A 16,931-nucleotide genomic window follows, 5' to 3' on the forward strand; every position below is an offset into this window, starting at 1 on the left:
CAAATTATACTAACAATCACTCAATTTGCTTAATGTAATACTTAAATTAATTTGTTATTTCTGTATCAGTTCGATAATCGGTACTCCACATTTTTAATAATAATTATGGTACAGTTGAACCTATTTTGTGGTCAAAAACATAAAAATCTACTTATTTTCTTTAAACACACAATCTACGAGAAATGACATTAATATGCAAGTGTCATATGACCTCCCTTTCCTGATGGGACTCGGCTGTGGTTATTTAGTATAAGGAGGAGAGGCGGTGCAGTATATCATTGAAATGTTTATTTGTTTTCCATGTATTTTTCGTCTAAAGAGGAGAACATAACAATAAGACCAAGTGAAAACTCGTTTTTTTATTTTTCTAGTCTCGTAATTTCACGTTGTATCTATGTTGTGTCAACAAAGGTTTTAATTACTAATCTATTGTTCTAAGTCAGGTTCTATTATTTTAAACTGAAAATTGAATGTGTGTTACTCTTGTGATGAAGCTTTAAATAGAGGGTAGGGGGGGCTATATTTGGGGCCTCCTAGTAAAGTGAACTTTTCATTTATCAATTGTTAAGTTACTCTTATATTAAAACCGAGTCAAACATACAGTCTACAGTGCCAGATCATGTGATCAATGATCAGGCTTTAACAAGAACCACTCATGGGAGTAAAAGACTCACAATTACGAGTATCTGTAAGTATTTCATATAAACACATTTATGTACACACACACACACACACACACACACATAAATAAGTTTTCATTTTAGTTACAGTTACAGTTCATATTATTTTTTGTGTGTGTGTGCGCACATAATTTATTTCCCAAACGCTTCTAAATATTTTTATTTTATATCATTATATCATATATTTATATCGATAGTATCGATAACATTTGCGACAAGCATAGCGTTTGCATTTAAATTTGAATAAATAATTCATTCAATTATTTTTGAATAATAATTTAAATGCTTAAAGCAAATTGCTAATAATCGAAAATAATTCGGTATTTATAGATAATTATTTAAGCTAGTGTTAAGTATAATATAAAAGTTCATAAATATATACTGAATTTTTATTTAATAAATAGTTATATGTACATTATGTTCATTGTAAATTATTTTTTTTTATTTTTGTGTTTGTCGTAGCCACAAATGATTTTCTAGGTAGGTATATGTTTTTTATATCATTACCATAAATTATACAGCATTAGGAAATATTTGAAACCTCTTCGCTGTGGTTCTGTATGTTTATTGATCGGGGGGTTTAGAGCTTACAGACTCAGCCCATACTCTTAATTGTAAGATAGGATTAGAATTATAACAACATCATAACATTCTGACATGCATATATGTCATCTCATTACATCTAATAAAACAGCTTGTACATCGCCTGTGATTTTGTATAACATTCCTCAATGATCTTATGTCCACTTTGTAACCCTATATAGCAGAAGATAAGATCGGGCAAGGATAGTGTATATTGCGAGAATTAAATGTAGCTTGACTATAATTATTGCTAAATAATTCTCAGACCTAAAAAATACAACTTGACCATTAGACTGACAATTGACGTTCCTATTTTCAATTAGATGGTAATCATGACACAACTATCCCCTTGCGCGTGATGTTTTATTTATTTTAATAAGGATACCAAAAAGCCTAATAACCCCCAACAACCAGGGTGGCAGAGGTTGAGCGGAAGGTATTTGTCCATTGCCATCATTTGGAGTGCTAAGACCTTAATTGTATATTTCAATTCACGAATATCATAATTATCGCTAATTTTATGGGAAGAAGACGGATGCTGCGTTTGCTCTTTCGTTCTTTGTTTTCTTTGTTTTGAGGGTTAACTCTCTCTCTGGTTATCACGGACCTCCGTGTGTCTCTGTCCACATAATTTTTTTGTACTGTACAAATTAGTTTTTTTTCCATCTTCTCTCATCTATCTGCGGCATCGTTAGTTATGTCTGGTAATCTATTTAATGATGGTGTTGACCACTATTAGTACCGTATTAATGAAATTGTATTTTAAACACTTATTAGCATTTTTTTTTTCCTATATATTTTAACGTATTCGCACTAAATTACTAAAATGTCTAATTAGTTTTTTCTTGCAATGAGTGTTCAATTAAACTTTTAGCCCCCACATAATCACGTCCAGTAGGGCAACAGCAAATTTCAAATATATACTTTAGAATCACAACTCGGAATTGTTTTGTCTCACAAATTGGACTTTTCTACAATCTAATGTTCGCTCCTCGGTTCACTGTCTCCATATGCCGTATCGGGGTGGGGTCATCAACTGGAATAGTTGAGCGGGAAGTCATGCTAATATATATTTATTGTTCATTGACCATTGGTTTGGTGGTTTCTTTTGAAATTATCGATGAATATCGGATTTGGTGTTTACACTAAGACTTACATCACTAGTTCTCATCTCTATGAGCTATTGTAAGAACAATAACAATATATAAATTAAATTTAATAGCACTAAATATGGAGTCTGAAGAGCTTTCGGCAATTGACATTGTCACATTTGTTACTGAAGAGCTGCAGGAAAGCTATCGCAAGTCCGATGCAGACAAAACAAAAGTGTTTCAAGACTTTCTTGGGCGTTGGCATTGGGACAAGGAAGAAAATTCATTGGCAAAAGTGAAAGCGTTGCAATTCGAGTTCCAACCTGGTTTGTTGTAATCATATGATCCCGGGCAATAATTTATATAATTAATCATGTAGATCTGGATTGGTTTAATGTCAGTCGACCGTTGACGCTAGCTGGACTGCGTGGGAAAATTGTTGTGCTGGATTTCTTCACATATTGCTGCATCAATTGCATGCATGTGTTGCCCGAGCTGCGTGCCTTGGAAGAACGATTTCCAGTTGAGAGTGGACTTGTTGTCGTCGGCGTACACAGTCCGAAGTTTGAAAATGAACGTACGGCAGCAAACATTTTGTCTGCAGCACAGCGGTATGGAATTCAGCATCCTATAGTAAACGATTCAAGGTCTGCACTGTGGCGATCTCTGGGCATACGTTGTTGGCCCTCAATTTTGGTCCTAAATCCAGACGGCGTTCCAATGTTATTGCTAATGGGAGAGGGACACGGTGGATTTCTCGAAGAATTCGTTGGCGCAGCACTAAAATATTATGGGCATCAGCAAAAAATTGACCATACAAGTTTGCCGTTGCAACTGTCAACGGATCTACAACCGGCGTCGAACTTACGCTTTCCAGCGAAAATTGCCCGCTCTACCGGCCGCTATGCTATCGCCGATGCTGGCAATAACCGTGTGCTCGTAGTCACTACATTAGGAGTTGTGGAGCATAAGATTGGTGGTCTGGACGCCGGGTTTGTTGACGGCAGCTTGACAGCGGCGCGTTTCAACAACCCACAGGGAGTTGCATTTCTTGACGAGCAAACCCTAATTGTGGCCGATACGGATAATCACGCGCTGCGCCAAATATCACTTAAGGATGAAGTTGTGGAGACATTGGCTGGAACTGGACATCAAGGTCACGATCGCACTGGTGGGCGTCTAGGCCCACTGCAACCTTTATCATCGCCTTGGGATGTGGCCGTTTTCCACACACGTGACATGGATATGTCCTTTCACCTTGACGAACTTAATGTACCTGCCAAAACTATTGTATTAATCGCCATGGCTGGCACTCATCAGATTTGGGGATACTTTCCCGAAGGTATTATCTGGTGGAAGTTTCGCAAATTCGAACCGCGTTGTTGCGTTTCATTAATTGGCAATGGCCTTGAAGAAAATCGCAACAACTCGTATCCTCAAAATGCCGCCTTTGCTCAACCCTCAGGTTTGGCCATGTCGAGCGATTGTCTGTTTATAGCGGACAGTGAAAGCTCAAGCATACGAAAGGCTTCCCTCGTCGACGGGAAAGTAATGCCGGTAGTCGGTGGAGATCGAAATCCATTAGTAAGTTACGCTTATTTTTAATTTCTTATATATCTGCTTACTGTTTTTATATTTAGAATCTGTTTGCGTTTGGTGATGAGGATGGCAAGCTGTACAATGCAAAACTTCAACATCCATTGGGTGTGGCTTATAATCATGTGGATAATAGAGTTTATGTGGCTGACACATATAATCACAAAATCAAAGTAATTGACACTGATACCAATACGATTTCAACTTTGGTTCTTAAGAACCAAGATAACAGCGTTTTAGCGTTGAGAGAACCATCGGGACTTTGCTTAGATGATAGCGGTAGTAATTTATTAGTGTCGGATACAAATAATCACACCATATATAAAGTTGATTTGGGCACTAATATAGCGCAACGATTCGCGCTAGACTTTAAGCAAATTTCCTCCGCCAGCGAAACCGATGCACCATCTAAGGAAGTTCGCATGCAGCTGGTGAAGCATTTGCCTTTACTAGAAGCTAAAAATTGTAGCATCAATTTTATTGTAAAGACTTCGGCTGAGCTGAAGTTTACATCAGATGCACCACAAAAATGGAAGATTAAAAGCACAAGTCCCAATTTGGAGTTTACGGATGCATCTGGAAACTTAACGGATGGCAAGTGCAGCTTAAAATTATATAAAAAAGAAAATCTGCCATCAAATGTATTTGCGGAAACAGACCAAACTGAATTGCTAATTGAATTCTCATTAAATCTATGCGATGCCAAAACCTGCATGATCAAAAGATTTAACGTTACAATTGTTAACGAAAATACAGTGGCCTGCAATGACGATGCTCGTACAATGGATGTTAATGTGCACATAGATCGCTCTAACATAACTTTGTGATTGTAGATACTTGTGCACAAACAAATTTTGTCTTTATTCTTTGAGGTACTATGTTTAATTTACGTTGAGCGTTGTTTATACTAAAAAAAATAATGTTAAATATTTATTTGTTTTAAATAATTATATAATATACAAAGCTTTTTTATCTAAACTAACAAACAATAATAAAACATTTTACAGCAAACAAAATGACAATGACAAAGAAGCTATTTGTGAAGACGCTGGGGTTTGTAAATTATCATATATACACATCAATCAATGCAAATTGACGGAATGTTCGAATAGCGGCTATCAGTGTTTGTTAAGCTAAGACTTGTTGCAAATTCGCTGCGTCTGTTCCGTGTTTCCAGCCAACTTGCATACCTCTGCCAGCAGATCTTTTAAAATGGAAGCCTGCTTGCCTTGGGAACCATCCAACGTGACAGTCGGAATAAATGTAACTGCTGGTCGCAACGCATGGGTAGCATCGCCATTCAGTTTTAATAGCTCAGCGCCATGGTCGCTATCATAGCACTTTTGTATCAGATCAATATTTTCAATGCTATTCTGCTTGGCGCACTGCAAATAGAGAAGCACATTGAACTAGATGTACCTTGTGCATAGCCTCTTTGGGATTGCGGTTGTCTCGTATCATGCAGTTAACAATTTCCAAACGTATGAGCGGATCTTCAACAATTTCCGCCACACAGGCATGGTAGATATTTCCTGCACATTCAGTCTCTCCATGCTGGCAATTGAATATATATTTGCCATCTGCATCTGTCGTTGTTTGTGCCTTATATAAATAAAGACAAAATACAGTACAATTGAAATATGGGAATTGTAAATATTTACCTTGCCGTAGGGCACCAGCTGCACCTCCATAATCGGTGCCGCCACTTTGTACGTTGTCAGCAATTGCTTCGTAATAAAAAATTTGGAATCTGGACATAGTGCTTCATAGTAAACCGTTACTAAAACAGGGAGTGAAACGTCTGACTTGCGGAGCTGCACTTCATCCTAGAAGTGCAGATATAAAAATAACGTATTGAATATTTTGTGGTAATTACAAATTAGTTGCGCTGTTGCGACACTTAACTGTGACTCTTATCAATTGCTTACAGTTACATTAAGGAAGCAAATCATGATATGGCCACTTACCGTCAAGAGATTATTAATCAACACAATTCGTATCAAAAGACCCACTGTGACTATTAATAATATAAATATCACAATTCGTTTGCGTGCCGCTTTCATTTATAACATTCATTAAAGTTCACCAACTTGTGCAGTGCTTGCAATACAAAAGCTAACCGACAGCACATCAAACACCTTACAAATACTAAATAGGTGCATAAAAAATAATAAATGAAGAAAATGCAATAACGTCGGCAGTAGCAGCATACGCAGGTGTGACCAAATGTATCAATTGTTAGTATTCGGTATTTTACCAGTGTTGCCATATTACTATTACAATACTCTTAATTGGCGCTACAGTTAAAAAAGCTCGCTTAAGAAATCTTTAATGTAAAAGAGTCGTTTTGCAAAATGTAAATATGTTTTTGGGTATTTGAAGAAAATGGTTTTATTTGTAACAATTGAAATCTAAAAGACGGTAATATTATATTGTCATTTATGTAAATCTCCTGAACATTAAAATCAATAACAGTTGCTTATATTTTAGACTAGACTTTCTTATATCTGTATATCATTTTTGATGTAACGCATCCTCATTAATTTGAACTGCTTATTTTCAGACTATTCGTTATCAGTTCTTTCCAGCTCAGTTTTAAATACTGATGAAATCTCGTTGAGCATGTCACTTGCTACCAAGCTACGTCCAAACTTTTGAAATGCAGCATAGTTTAATTGTTTAACAAAATAACTTGAGACGCAGGCTGATAAATAGGCAGGATTTGGTTGATTGGACTGCAACGACCAAAAAAAGAACGTTGCCAAGGATCCACTTAACAAGTCTCCTTGACCACCACAGCGTCTTCCTGATCCTCCAGCAGGCATGGCGTATATTTCATTTGTGTGCGGAATGTGAATTTTATCACGAGCTCCCTTTTCGAGCACTAAAACACCATCACCAAGCATGCACATCTTTCGTCGAGCTGCTGGCATGTCTTTGCCAAACAATCTCTCAAATTCAATGGCGTTCGGCGTTAATATAACGTTCCGTTTGCCACAAACTAATTCAATATTTTCGTTAAGTATGAACAAACCATCCGCGTCTATCACAAGAGGCTTATCAGCTTCCAAACATAATTTAATTAATTCAGAAGCTGTGTTTAAGATTTTTGGATCCCTTCCCAGACCTGGGCCAACAACCTAAAAGCAAAACGTAATTACCATTTTAAATTCATTCCTTAGACTCTCTTCTTACAACAACGTGCAGGCGTTCTAGCCAGGGCTTTATTTGCTCTAAGGCATCAGTGCGGTCTAGCATTGGGTGTACAATCAAGTCGGGACTGTAGGACTTAATCACTGAAGCAGCCTCGGTATGACAGAAAATGTGCGATAAGTCCGCCCCGACCGTTCATTGGCAGTCATAGCCGCAAAATATGGAGCCCCTGTGGTACTCTAAGGAGCCTCCTATAACGCCAACGCGTCCATATTGTCCTTTGTACTTTCCACTTGTTAGTTTTGGCACAATTGATTTAAATAATTTGAGCAGCTTTTGTGTGTGCACAGGAATTTCTATGATCTTGGACATTTTGTAAATATTTTGCTGCAAGTTGCACTTTTCTTTTATTATTATCGATTATCGATTTTTGTGAACTGCGCTTATGCTGTTAGGGTTGCTCGCTAACTTTTGGTTCACATACTTTCCTTAATTAAAATAAATAATTTAAAATGTAAAATATTTTTATAGATGTAAGTGCAGGCATCTAATAACTTTAACGATAACTTTCCTTATTATGAGGTCTGGCAACTCTGTAGACATATGATCGTTGGCAAAATTCATTGACACAAACGTGTATACAATACACCTGTTGCGCAACTATTTTGATTCCATATCCTTTTGATAAGCATAAAATTTAAGCATGAAGGTGTCAACTTTAGCTCGGGGACTTTTGGGCGCTATCAAGTCCAGTGCCCCAGCATTGACACGATCGCATTTTACTTATTATCCAACAAAGTTCTCAAAGGGATCTGGTGAGGTGCAAAAGATGAACATGTTCCAAGCCATAAATAATGCTATGGACTTGGCACTAGAGCAAGATAAGTCCGCGCTTCTCTTTGGCGAAGATGTCGGCTTTGGAGGTGTTTTCCGGTAAGCTTAACAATCTTTCTGACTAAGCAAGACCTATAATTATATCCACTTTAATAGATGCTCTATGAACCTAAGAGATAAGCATGGAAACGATCGTGTTTTTAATACCCCTCTTTGTGAGCAAGGTATTGCAGGGTAGGTACACATTAAATATGTGAAATCTAATGATCTATATTTATATAATTTGATTTTATATTCACGCACAGTTTTGCAATTGGCGTAGCTAATACTGGAGCTACCGCAATAGCTGAAATTCAATTTGCCGACTATATATTTCCGAGCTTTGATCAGATCGTTAATGAAGCCGCCAAATATAGATATAGAAGTGGCGGCCTTTTTGACTGCGGCTCCCTAACGTTCCGAGTTCCTTGTGGGGCTGTTGGACATGGTGCTTTGTATCATTCGCAGAGCCCCGAAGCCTATTTTGCGCATACACCAGGGCTACGTGTTGTGGTACAGCTATTAATTTATTTAATTAAATTATAGAATATATAATATATATTTCAATATTTTTTAGATACCTCGTGGACCCATCAAGGCTAAGGGATTGTTGCTGGCCTGCATACGTGATCCCAATCCTTGCATAATGTTTGAACCCAAAACACTCTATCGTGCTGCGGTAGAAGAAGTGCCAACTGCATCTTATACGGAAGAATTGGGCAAGGCGGAAGTATTGCGTGAAGGAAAGGATGTCACGCTTATTGGATGGGGTACTCAAATTCATGTGCTATTGGAAGTAAGCTCATATATAGTTTAGAAAAAATTGACGGTTTAATGATTTTAGTAATTTGAAAGGTTGCTGATTTAGCGAAGAAACAATTGAACGTTGATTGTGAAGTCATTGACCTCGTATCAATTTTACCTTGGGACACCCATACTGTGTGCAATGTAAGCTATGAAATTAATTAAGTAATTATATTTTAATCTTATTTGCAATTTACTTTTAGTCAGCCAGCAAAACCGGCCGAGTTGTAATTGCTCATGAAGCACCTTTTACACAAGGATTTGGATCAGAGTTGGCAGCTTACATTCAAGAAAAATGTTTCCTTCGCCTAGAGGCCCCTGTAAAGCGTGTGACTGGTTGGGACACTCCTTTCCCTCATGTATTTGAGCCATTCTATCTCCCCGACAAGCATCGCTGTCTATCTGCCGTCAAGGAGATCGTGAATTATTAATCCAACGATCTACAAACTAATCTATTTGAAACGGATGCATTTATTTACAATTTGTGTTTTTAATTATTCGTTATTGTATATAACGGTTGTTGAAAAATATTAAGTTTTTAGTGAATAATTTACATTGTTTTGTATGTACGTATGTATGTATGACATTGTAAATATGTACATTGTAAACATGTTGTGTTTGAAACTACGCAATATAAAAGGGTTTTTAAGATTATAAAAATGTGTACCTTTTTTTGGAATGGTGTTTTGAATGCTGTTTAAAGTGGAGTCCCCTGATAAAACTTTTCTCTAATTTTAGCCTAATCTAAGCTTGGGAAATCCCCTAGAAAAATTTGTTGATTGAGTTGAGAATAACAAACATTGGATTTATTGCATAAAGATCTTTGGTGATGACCAGTGTGTATCACTTTTAAAATACATATAATATGAATATAACAATTACTTCTAAGCTATAGATATATATTTATATGTTTAATTACAAGAAAAAACATATTTATAAAATTCTGGAATAAAATGGATATTTCGTAATGGGCTGCAATTTTCCTAACCCATGTCCGCATCGTGAAGTACATATGTAGATAGATGTGTATAATTCGGAAGGAAATTGGCTGCCACAAAGAACTCTATTTTATCGCAGCGTTTTTACACTATTTTTCGCGCTTTTGTTTACTACAAGAAAAGTTTAAAGATAAATTATTGTAATAACAATTTAATTTGAAATAGATATGATTACAACTAAAATTTATTTTATGATAGTTATAATTAATGTATGAATATACAGAATCACATGTTTCGAAACAAGGGTATGGTATGGATAATGGTTGTGTGTTTTTAAATCAAATGTAATAGTTTACTTTCTGGCCAACGCTATTCCAAGTCCCAGAATTCCTCCAAATACAAGAGCAGCACCTCCTGCAACTGCCATCCCCTTTGCCACCTCTTTATCGCTTTGCTTTTTAATATATTCCTAAAATTAAGAAAGCCCATGGGGATATAATCAAGCTAATTATTAAATGAATAAATACCTCTAACGAGCGCACTTGGTCATTTGACTCGATTTCAAGAAAAGCTCTGCAGTATTTCAAACCCTCTGAATAACTTTTGATACGCGCATTTCCAAAAGCAAGATAATATATGTAATCACGACGTCCATCAGGATGTACACGTGCTAGCTCCTCCAAAATCATTATCCCCTGGATTAATATATGTATATATTTTTAGTTTTGGCAAATACTCACAAAGCACTTTTGTAACACAAATGGGTACACTAATTAATAATTTTATGTACACAGTGTGCACTACACATATAATGACTCACCTTTCTAATGTCATTTGTGTAACGACTCCGTACCAAACAAAATGCGTATCTATATAAACAAAAGCCTTTATAAATAAATGCATACTTATTTTTGCTTAATGAATAATATATTAAACATGTATCTACGTGGTACATACTCAAATTTTGTCTCTGTTGTGACCTCTCCATCTAGCTCAAGTTCGTGATGATATTTTCGTTCAAACCTCTACAATGATAAATAATTTATTTAAAGTTATGTTTTATACAAATATATTAGAAGAGTTTACCTCTAAATCCTCCTGTGGCACAACTTCGTTTAGCAAATCTTCCATTGTTTTCTATATGTGTATTTCACAACAAAAAAGTACGTATATTGTTTAGGAATAAAAAAAACGTAGAGATGCAAAACAATGTTACGTATCGATGGTATCAGTGGCGTAATCGATAGTAATTAACTTTGGATATCAGTTGAGATAAGATATTAAATTATTTTCATTTCATATAATTAAATGACAAATAATGTGCAATAGCATTCGTTAGAATGTGTATATTTCAAGTTCCGTAGCTTGATTAAAACTATCGGCTATAATTATGTGTGATACTAAGCGAGCAACTTTGAAATTTCGTAGCGAATGGGTAATAGACAGAAAAAGAAGACATTAGCACCGCGTACAAAATGTAAACAAAATTTGTGTTATCTGAATAATGTTGTTATTAAAAAGGTACTTAATTTTATTTTTAGGAGAAAGCACAGAAATACAGTTCAGGATAATACACTGCTTGCTTTTATGAAGAAGCATGGAGATATCAGTAAAATCAGAGGTGCATCGTCCAAAGCATTGTGGATAGATCTTGCCGCGAAACTTAACAGGGTTGGGCCACCGACTAAATCTGGTCCTGAATGGCGTAGGGTATTAAGAACAAATACGTTTAATTTAGTTCTGTTTAATATGTAAACATTATTTTCAAAAAAAAGGTATGGAAAGACTGGAAAACTAGCGTACGAAAGAAGATTGTTTACAACAAAATGCATACAAGATCGAAATTACCATTGAAACTTGCTGATAATTCAGTTGCTATGATAGCAGATTTAATGGATGAATCATTTGAAGCTAGCCAATATGTGTCCATTGAACAACCCAGCACATCAGAAAATGAACAGGATGGTAAGTTTCAGTGCCTATTAAATTACAATACCTAGTGCACTCTATCCTTTTAGAATGGGAAGACATTGAACCTCCACCAAATAAGTCTAAATTAGAAGAACCCAAAGAACAGAACGACGCTGAAATATCGACGGTTGTGTCTGTTGGTAGCAGTAGAAGCAACAGCACAAGTAGCTTTAGAAGCATTGATGACCGACCTGACGACTTTGATAAGACAGTTCTTACCGATATTGTAGAAGAGCTACGGGAACTTAACAAGCAAAATCGTTCCAATGCCGAATTAATGTTGGCTATGGGTGCTAATTTAATTGACATGATGCAACAACAAATAGACGAAAGGAAAAGATTTACAAACGTTTTTCAAAAATACCTTTCCAAGCTAACGGATAAAAAATGAATATTGCTCAAAAAGGCTCTGCGTAACAATTGTGTTTTTAGCTTATGTGAATGAATGCATACTTGTGTGTCCCTACATAAAAATTGTTTATAAACATATCACAAATTATTTAACCTGTTACTTCTATTTATTATTATATTTGTGCAGTCACGATTAGCTAAAACAAGCAAGACATATAAAATTATAATTATAGAAACAATATACATTTAAATAATTTAAATAGGTGTAATGGCTCCGCTAGTTCATTTTATGTTTGGCAAGTGTGGCAACGCTGCGTTCTTTATTAACTAAATGCAAATAAAAAAAGGTTGGCAGTCCTATTTTAGGCAACCATATTTTTTCTGTCTACAAACCAAAACAGAAATCGCGAAATAGTAATGGTTTATTGAATGCCGTTGTACAAATTAAGTTGTCCATTATTTTCGTTACTGTTTTTACATGATTATGAAATTATACAAGAAGTAAAGGCCAATCAGTCAAAGCAGAGCAATACTCAAACAAAGCATCAAAGCACAACACGCGCAAATGGAGCAACAGCCACAGAAAAGCGCATTTCACGTCTCAAAGTTGTTTGTCTGCACTCCTGTCGACTGCAAAGATGACGTTGAAGAGGTGGCTAACTATTCATGCCCGATCTACTGATGATTGACTAACAATCACTTTTGTTTTTTTGTTTTGTGTTAATTTTAGAAATTTGAACGGTCGCACGCTAATCTGCAGCAACAAATTGCGGGCCTCAGTGATAAGGAAATGCACGAGATGCTCTCACAGTTTGTTTGCAAGGAGAAACAGCACGATGAGATATCAGTTGGATTCTTGTACATAATGCTTACTGAGCCGGCAATGGCACCCAAGACATATCGAGACATAACGCTTGTGTCCAGAGATGGTATGAACGCAACTGTGTCAAATCTCTCTCTATTGATTGCAGAGAAGTACGCAAAACTCACGGAAGTTGCACGGCGGCAACTAATCTGGGTAGTACGTGAATTTGTAAAGCATCAAGTAATCAATGTGGAGAACGTGATTTGGAATTGCCTGCGGCAAGCGGGTGGGGGTGATGTCTCTCATAGAAATCTCTATCTGGTTGAGAGCCTTTTGGATATTTTCATAGAGTACAAGCCTTGGCTGGAAACCATTCCATTTCTTGTGCAGTCCGCAGTATACAATTTCGTACGACTCATCGAAGATCATGCGAATCCCGCCTTAATAGCATTACGTCAAAAGGAAGTTAAGTTTACAATATCGCTAATAAGGGATCGTTTTCATGATATTATACCGCTTGGCAGAGACTTTGTGCGGTGAGTTGAGACCTAACTAAAATTATATTTATTGTTAATAATTCATTCAAAATTTTATTACCATTAGCTTGCTGCAGAATGTGGCTCGCATTCCGGAGTTCGAGCACTTATGGCGTGATATACTTTATAATCCGAAAAGCTTACATCCAACATTTAATGGAATTTGGCATTTATTGCAAATACGCACCAGTCGTAGGTTTCTGCAGTGTCGTTTGCTACCCGAAATGGAACGAAAGTTGCATTTTCTGGCATCAAATGTTAAATTTGGTAACCAGAAACGATACCAAGATTGGTTTCAGGACAAATATTTTGCTACACCCGAATCACATAGTCTTCGCTCGGACCTTATTCGTTTTATTATAAATGTAATTCATCCCACAAATGATATGCTTTGCTCCGATATTATACCACGCTGGGCAATTATCGGTTGGCTAATATCATCATGCACAAATCCAATTGCTTCGGCAAATGCCAAGCTCTCGCTGTTCTACGACTGGCTATTTTTTGATCCTGCCAAAGACAACATTATGAACATTGAGCCGGGCATTTTAGTAATGTACCACTCGATCAGAAATCATCCATTCGTTAGCAGTACGCTGCTTGATTTCCTTTGTCGCATTACAAAAAATTTTCATTTAAAGAGCGAGGATAAAATACGTCTGGGCGTATACAATTCTCTCAAGTTGATACTCGATAAACAGGTAATTGAAAACGAAAGTTAAGTTGAACTTATATTTTATTTACGATTTTTTCTTAAGGTCATTCCAAACCTACAACCTCTATTCGAATCGCCAAAACTTGATCGTGAGTTACGCAATTTAATACGCGAAAATTTCAGAGAATTTGTGACACCCGTCGCTAATATGCCACAGCCCATGTATCCAGCGACACATTCTATACAAGCGCCAATCTTCAAGAAAGAGTCTGACCAGCGTATGATGCAGAGCGGTGAGTGTACATAACAGTAAAAATAAGCAAATACGATGGCAGACTTATAAAAATTATTTGTTAACAGAAAATACAGATATTGGTGGTATAGGCTTTGTTCACAGCAGTGCCAACATATCTGGCCTATTAGTAGATGAAGACAACAAATTAGCAGTTACGCCAATAGAGAGCACAGAACGGGACACCGATGCGGTATTTAGCGACGAAGAGAATGCTGAGAATATAGGTAGAGGCAACAAGAATGATGAGAACACAGATGACGATGATGACCTGCCACTTTCCAAAGTTAGTACAGATGTGAAGCTATTATTCAATTGTTATTACAAAATTATTACTCTCCAGGTGCGTCTTAAAGAGAAACCAGTGCCGGAGAAATTGGATCTGCCAGTAGCAATATCGGAATCATTCGAAACATTTGTTACCAAACGTAACTCCTTTACATGGGAAGCGTTTTTGAAAGACTTTCGCCCACTACCTGCCTCAGCTTTAGACGAAGCTCAGCTCAATTATGTGATCTCAAATACGGTACTGATTCTACGCGAAACATTGCCACAACAGAATGTATTCTCGGAAAGCAAAACAGAGGAGAAATTTTTGGCAAAGAGCATTAGTTATCCGCTATACGGTTTATTTCGGTTTCTCTACGAGAACGAGGACAAGAGTAAAAAGCCTTTCCAAACGCTACTATCCGAGATATGCGATCGTTTAACTGAAACTGGCTATCTGTTGCTCTACTTCATGAAGATTCATTGTAAGCTGCAGACTCGTAAAAATGCGCAGCAATCATATCAGTTCAAAACGGCAGTCTATAGACAAATTTGTGAAGCGATGGATGAAAAAGTTGGCACTTGCCTGGCGCGAGACCTTGATTTACTTGAAAAGCAGAACACATCCTTTTACTTATGGCTTCTGCCCGACATCTATCGAGAATTCAAATCTATTGCGATTAATAACATGGAACTTTTGCGTATTACTTTGCGTTGCATTGATGCCAAAAATCTGCGCGACATTATGTATTCGGTGGCTCAAGGCAAACTGACAATGCTTAAGCATGACGGTCTGATTGAATGTATTCGAGATAGTCTAGAGTATGAGACATTTGAACAAGTTTGTCTTTGGCAACTAATTCAGGCGCATGATGTGCCCCTCAAGTGTATACAGGTAAATTCTCAAAAACTATATGTAATAAATGAAAATTTTACTTACCAGTTACAAGCCAATCTAACATTTGATGCATTTATGTTTCACTTGACAACATTTTCACATTTAATAAAAACTTTCCTCTCTCATCGCTTGGAAAAAAAAACAAATGTGTATGCAATTGTCAAACGTCAATTAAATGTCAAAATCAGTGATGTCAACTTTTAACTGTCATTATTTAAAACAACTTTCGATAACAAATATCAAACGATGCACTTTGATCAACCATTTTGTAATTGTCTTTTGTTTTTATTAAGGATCTACTACCGGAACTTGAAGCTGCTAATCATCCAGAAGCGCTAGGCCACTTGCTGTTACTATTAAAAAATGAGGAGCCAACAAATGAAATAATTAGACTATTGCTTAGTCGGGACGCCAAGTCTAGAGGGGATTCTTTTGTTACCTCTGCTTTAAGGTTAATATTGAGTTTGTATTTTTTAAATACATTACTTATTAAATGTGTAACTTTTGGATTTAGGTTTTGGTATCAGCGATGGGAAGAGAAGCTTTCCGAGCTGCTTGCATCCCTACTCACATCAAAATATCCCAGTTCGTCTCCCAACAAACGAAAGCGGTCCAAAAGTACTTCCGCTGCCAGCAGCACACCATCCGCTGAAAATGTACGGCTCATTATTGCTCATTATTGTTTATTATTTAATTTCAACAATCAATTCTTTTGCAGGTATTAAACCATTTAGAGCATTACAGAAGAAGCTGCAGGCATGGTTCCGGCACAGGACTTTTCGTTCATGAGCCAATGCAGCGAGCGTTACAATCGGCATATTCACATAGTAATGAAAGCACAAAGGTATTTGTTTAATTCACAATTATAATTTGAAAGTAACGTATTATATTACATATTTATTTATTTTCCTTTGCACAGAAACAATTCAGTGATCTGTTTTCCTTGGCTGCGGAAGATGAAACCACAGCCGTTGGTCGTCGAGGCGGCAGTGGGCGTGGTCGTAAACAACCGGTTGGGAAAAAGGACTCAAATAACCACAGTGCGGGGAATAAAAAGAATTCGGATGCGGTGAAAATAATATTTTCATCTGATGAAAACTCTAGTGAGGTAACGTTGGTCAATGTGTATTTGTTACAATATACTATCTATGTTTTATATTTTAGGAGGATTGGTCAAAACTAAAAGTAACACAGGCAGCAAAGAAGAGAAAAAAAGCAGTCAATGATTCCGACTGACAGTGTTACTTTGATTTCATAAATAATATAAAACATGAATATGAGTTTTTGGACGAAAATGCTTAAGTTCAAAATGGTTTAAGATTTTATCAATTTATAATTAGTAAAACCAATTGTAGAATTTTTGAATGTTGAAATTGTAACGTTATATTTTTTTATTTTTAATAAAAATAAAAGAAACTTATTCAACAAAATATGTGCCT

At 36.4% G+C, this 16,931-nt stretch overlaps 7 protein-coding genes across 7 annotated transcripts; 4 read left to right on the plus strand and 3 right to left on the minus strand.

The window, feature by feature from the left end:
• Window positions 1-2,457: 2,457 nt before the first annotated feature.
• LOC108607955 (NHL repeat-containing protein 2) lies at window positions 2,458-4,843 on the plus strand. The gene is made up of 3 exons (XM_017999083.2): window positions 2,458-2,679; window positions 2,733-3,937; window positions 3,994-4,843. Exons 1-3 carry the CDS (start codon window positions 2,493-2,495, stop codon window positions 4,774-4,776), a joined length of 2,175 nt encoding a protein of 724 aa, XP_017854572.2. The 5' UTR covers window positions 2,458-2,492; the 3' UTR covers window positions 4,777-4,843.
• A 91-nt stretch (window positions 4,844-4,934) lies between these two features.
• Window positions 4,935-6,150, minus strand: LOC108601546 (gamma-interferon-inducible lysosomal thiol reductase). The gene is made up of 4 exons (XM_017989448.2): window positions 5,917-6,150; window positions 5,611-5,775; window positions 5,369-5,551; window positions 4,935-5,334 (listed from the first exon to the last, which is right to left on the minus strand). Exons 1-4 carry the CDS (start codon window positions 6,010-6,012, stop codon window positions 5,083-5,085), a joined length of 696 nt encoding a protein of 231 aa, XP_017844937.1. The 5' UTR covers window positions 6,013-6,150; the 3' UTR covers window positions 4,935-5,082.
• Window positions 6,151-6,374: 224 nt separating this feature from the next.
• On the minus strand, window positions 6,375-7,504 carry LOC108602609 (ATP-dependent (S)-NAD(P)H-hydrate dehydratase). The gene is made up of 2 exons (XM_017990750.2): window positions 7,145-7,504; window positions 6,375-7,089 (listed from the first exon to the last, which is right to left on the minus strand). The coding sequence occupies exons 1-2, from the start codon at window positions 7,205-7,207 to the stop codon at window positions 6,514-6,516; spliced, it is 639 nt and encodes a 212-aa protein (XP_017846239.2). The 5' UTR covers window positions 7,208-7,504; the 3' UTR covers window positions 6,375-6,513.
• A 205-nt stretch (window positions 7,505-7,709) lies between these two features.
• On the plus strand, window positions 7,710-9,415 carry LOC108601155 (2-oxoisovalerate dehydrogenase subunit beta, mitochondrial). The gene is made up of 6 exons (XM_017989090.2): window positions 7,710-8,035; window positions 8,093-8,170; window positions 8,242-8,488; window positions 8,553-8,771; window positions 8,831-8,923; window positions 8,983-9,415. Exons 1-6 carry the CDS (start codon window positions 7,806-7,808, stop codon window positions 9,208-9,210), a joined length of 1,095 nt encoding a protein of 364 aa, XP_017844579.1. The 5' UTR covers window positions 7,710-7,805; the 3' UTR covers window positions 9,211-9,415.
• Window positions 9,416-9,695: 280 nt separating this feature from the next.
• Window positions 9,696-15,633, minus strand: LOC108608345 (mitochondrial fission 1 protein). The gene is made up of 7 exons (XM_017999688.2): window positions 15,535-15,633; window positions 10,804-10,854; window positions 10,675-10,742; window positions 10,538-10,586; window positions 10,245-10,412; window positions 10,074-10,186; window positions 9,696-9,888 (listed from the first exon to the last, which is right to left on the minus strand). Exons 2-7 carry the CDS (start codon window positions 10,846-10,848, stop codon window positions 9,867-9,869), a joined length of 465 nt encoding a protein of 154 aa, XP_017855177.1. The 5' UTR covers window positions 10,849-10,854; window positions 15,535-15,633; the 3' UTR covers window positions 9,696-9,866.
• Window positions 11,112-12,166, plus strand: LOC108608344 (CG30428). Its single transcript, XM_017999687.2, has 4 exons — window positions 11,112-11,194; window positions 11,259-11,427; window positions 11,493-11,682; window positions 11,736-12,166. Coding segments are annotated over exons 1-4 (705 nt in total). The 5' UTR covers window positions 11,112-11,192; the 3' UTR covers window positions 12,080-12,166.
• Window positions 12,446-16,785, plus strand: LOC108608342 (integrator complex subunit 3 homolog). Its single transcript, XM_017999686.2, has 11 exons — window positions 12,446-12,691; window positions 12,770-13,380; window positions 13,448-14,081; window positions 14,139-14,328; window positions 14,396-14,613; window positions 14,671-15,489; window positions 15,786-15,943; window positions 16,007-16,148; window positions 16,211-16,336; window positions 16,412-16,600; window positions 16,657-16,785. Exons 1-11 carry the CDS (start codon window positions 12,605-12,607, stop codon window positions 16,726-16,728), a joined length of 3,246 nt encoding a protein of 1,081 aa, XP_017855175.1. The 5' UTR covers window positions 12,446-12,604; the 3' UTR covers window positions 16,729-16,785.
• The last annotated feature ends 146 nt before the right edge of the window (window positions 16,786-16,931 follow it).

The sequence above is a fragment of the Drosophila busckii genome, chromosome 2L (genome assembly GCF_011750605.1).
Source record: "Drosophila busckii strain San Diego stock center, stock number 13000-0081.31 chromosome 2L, ASM1175060v1, whole genome shotgun sequence".
Classification (NCBI taxonomy): domain Eukaryota; kingdom Metazoa; phylum Arthropoda; class Insecta; order Diptera; family Drosophilidae; genus Drosophila; species Drosophila busckii.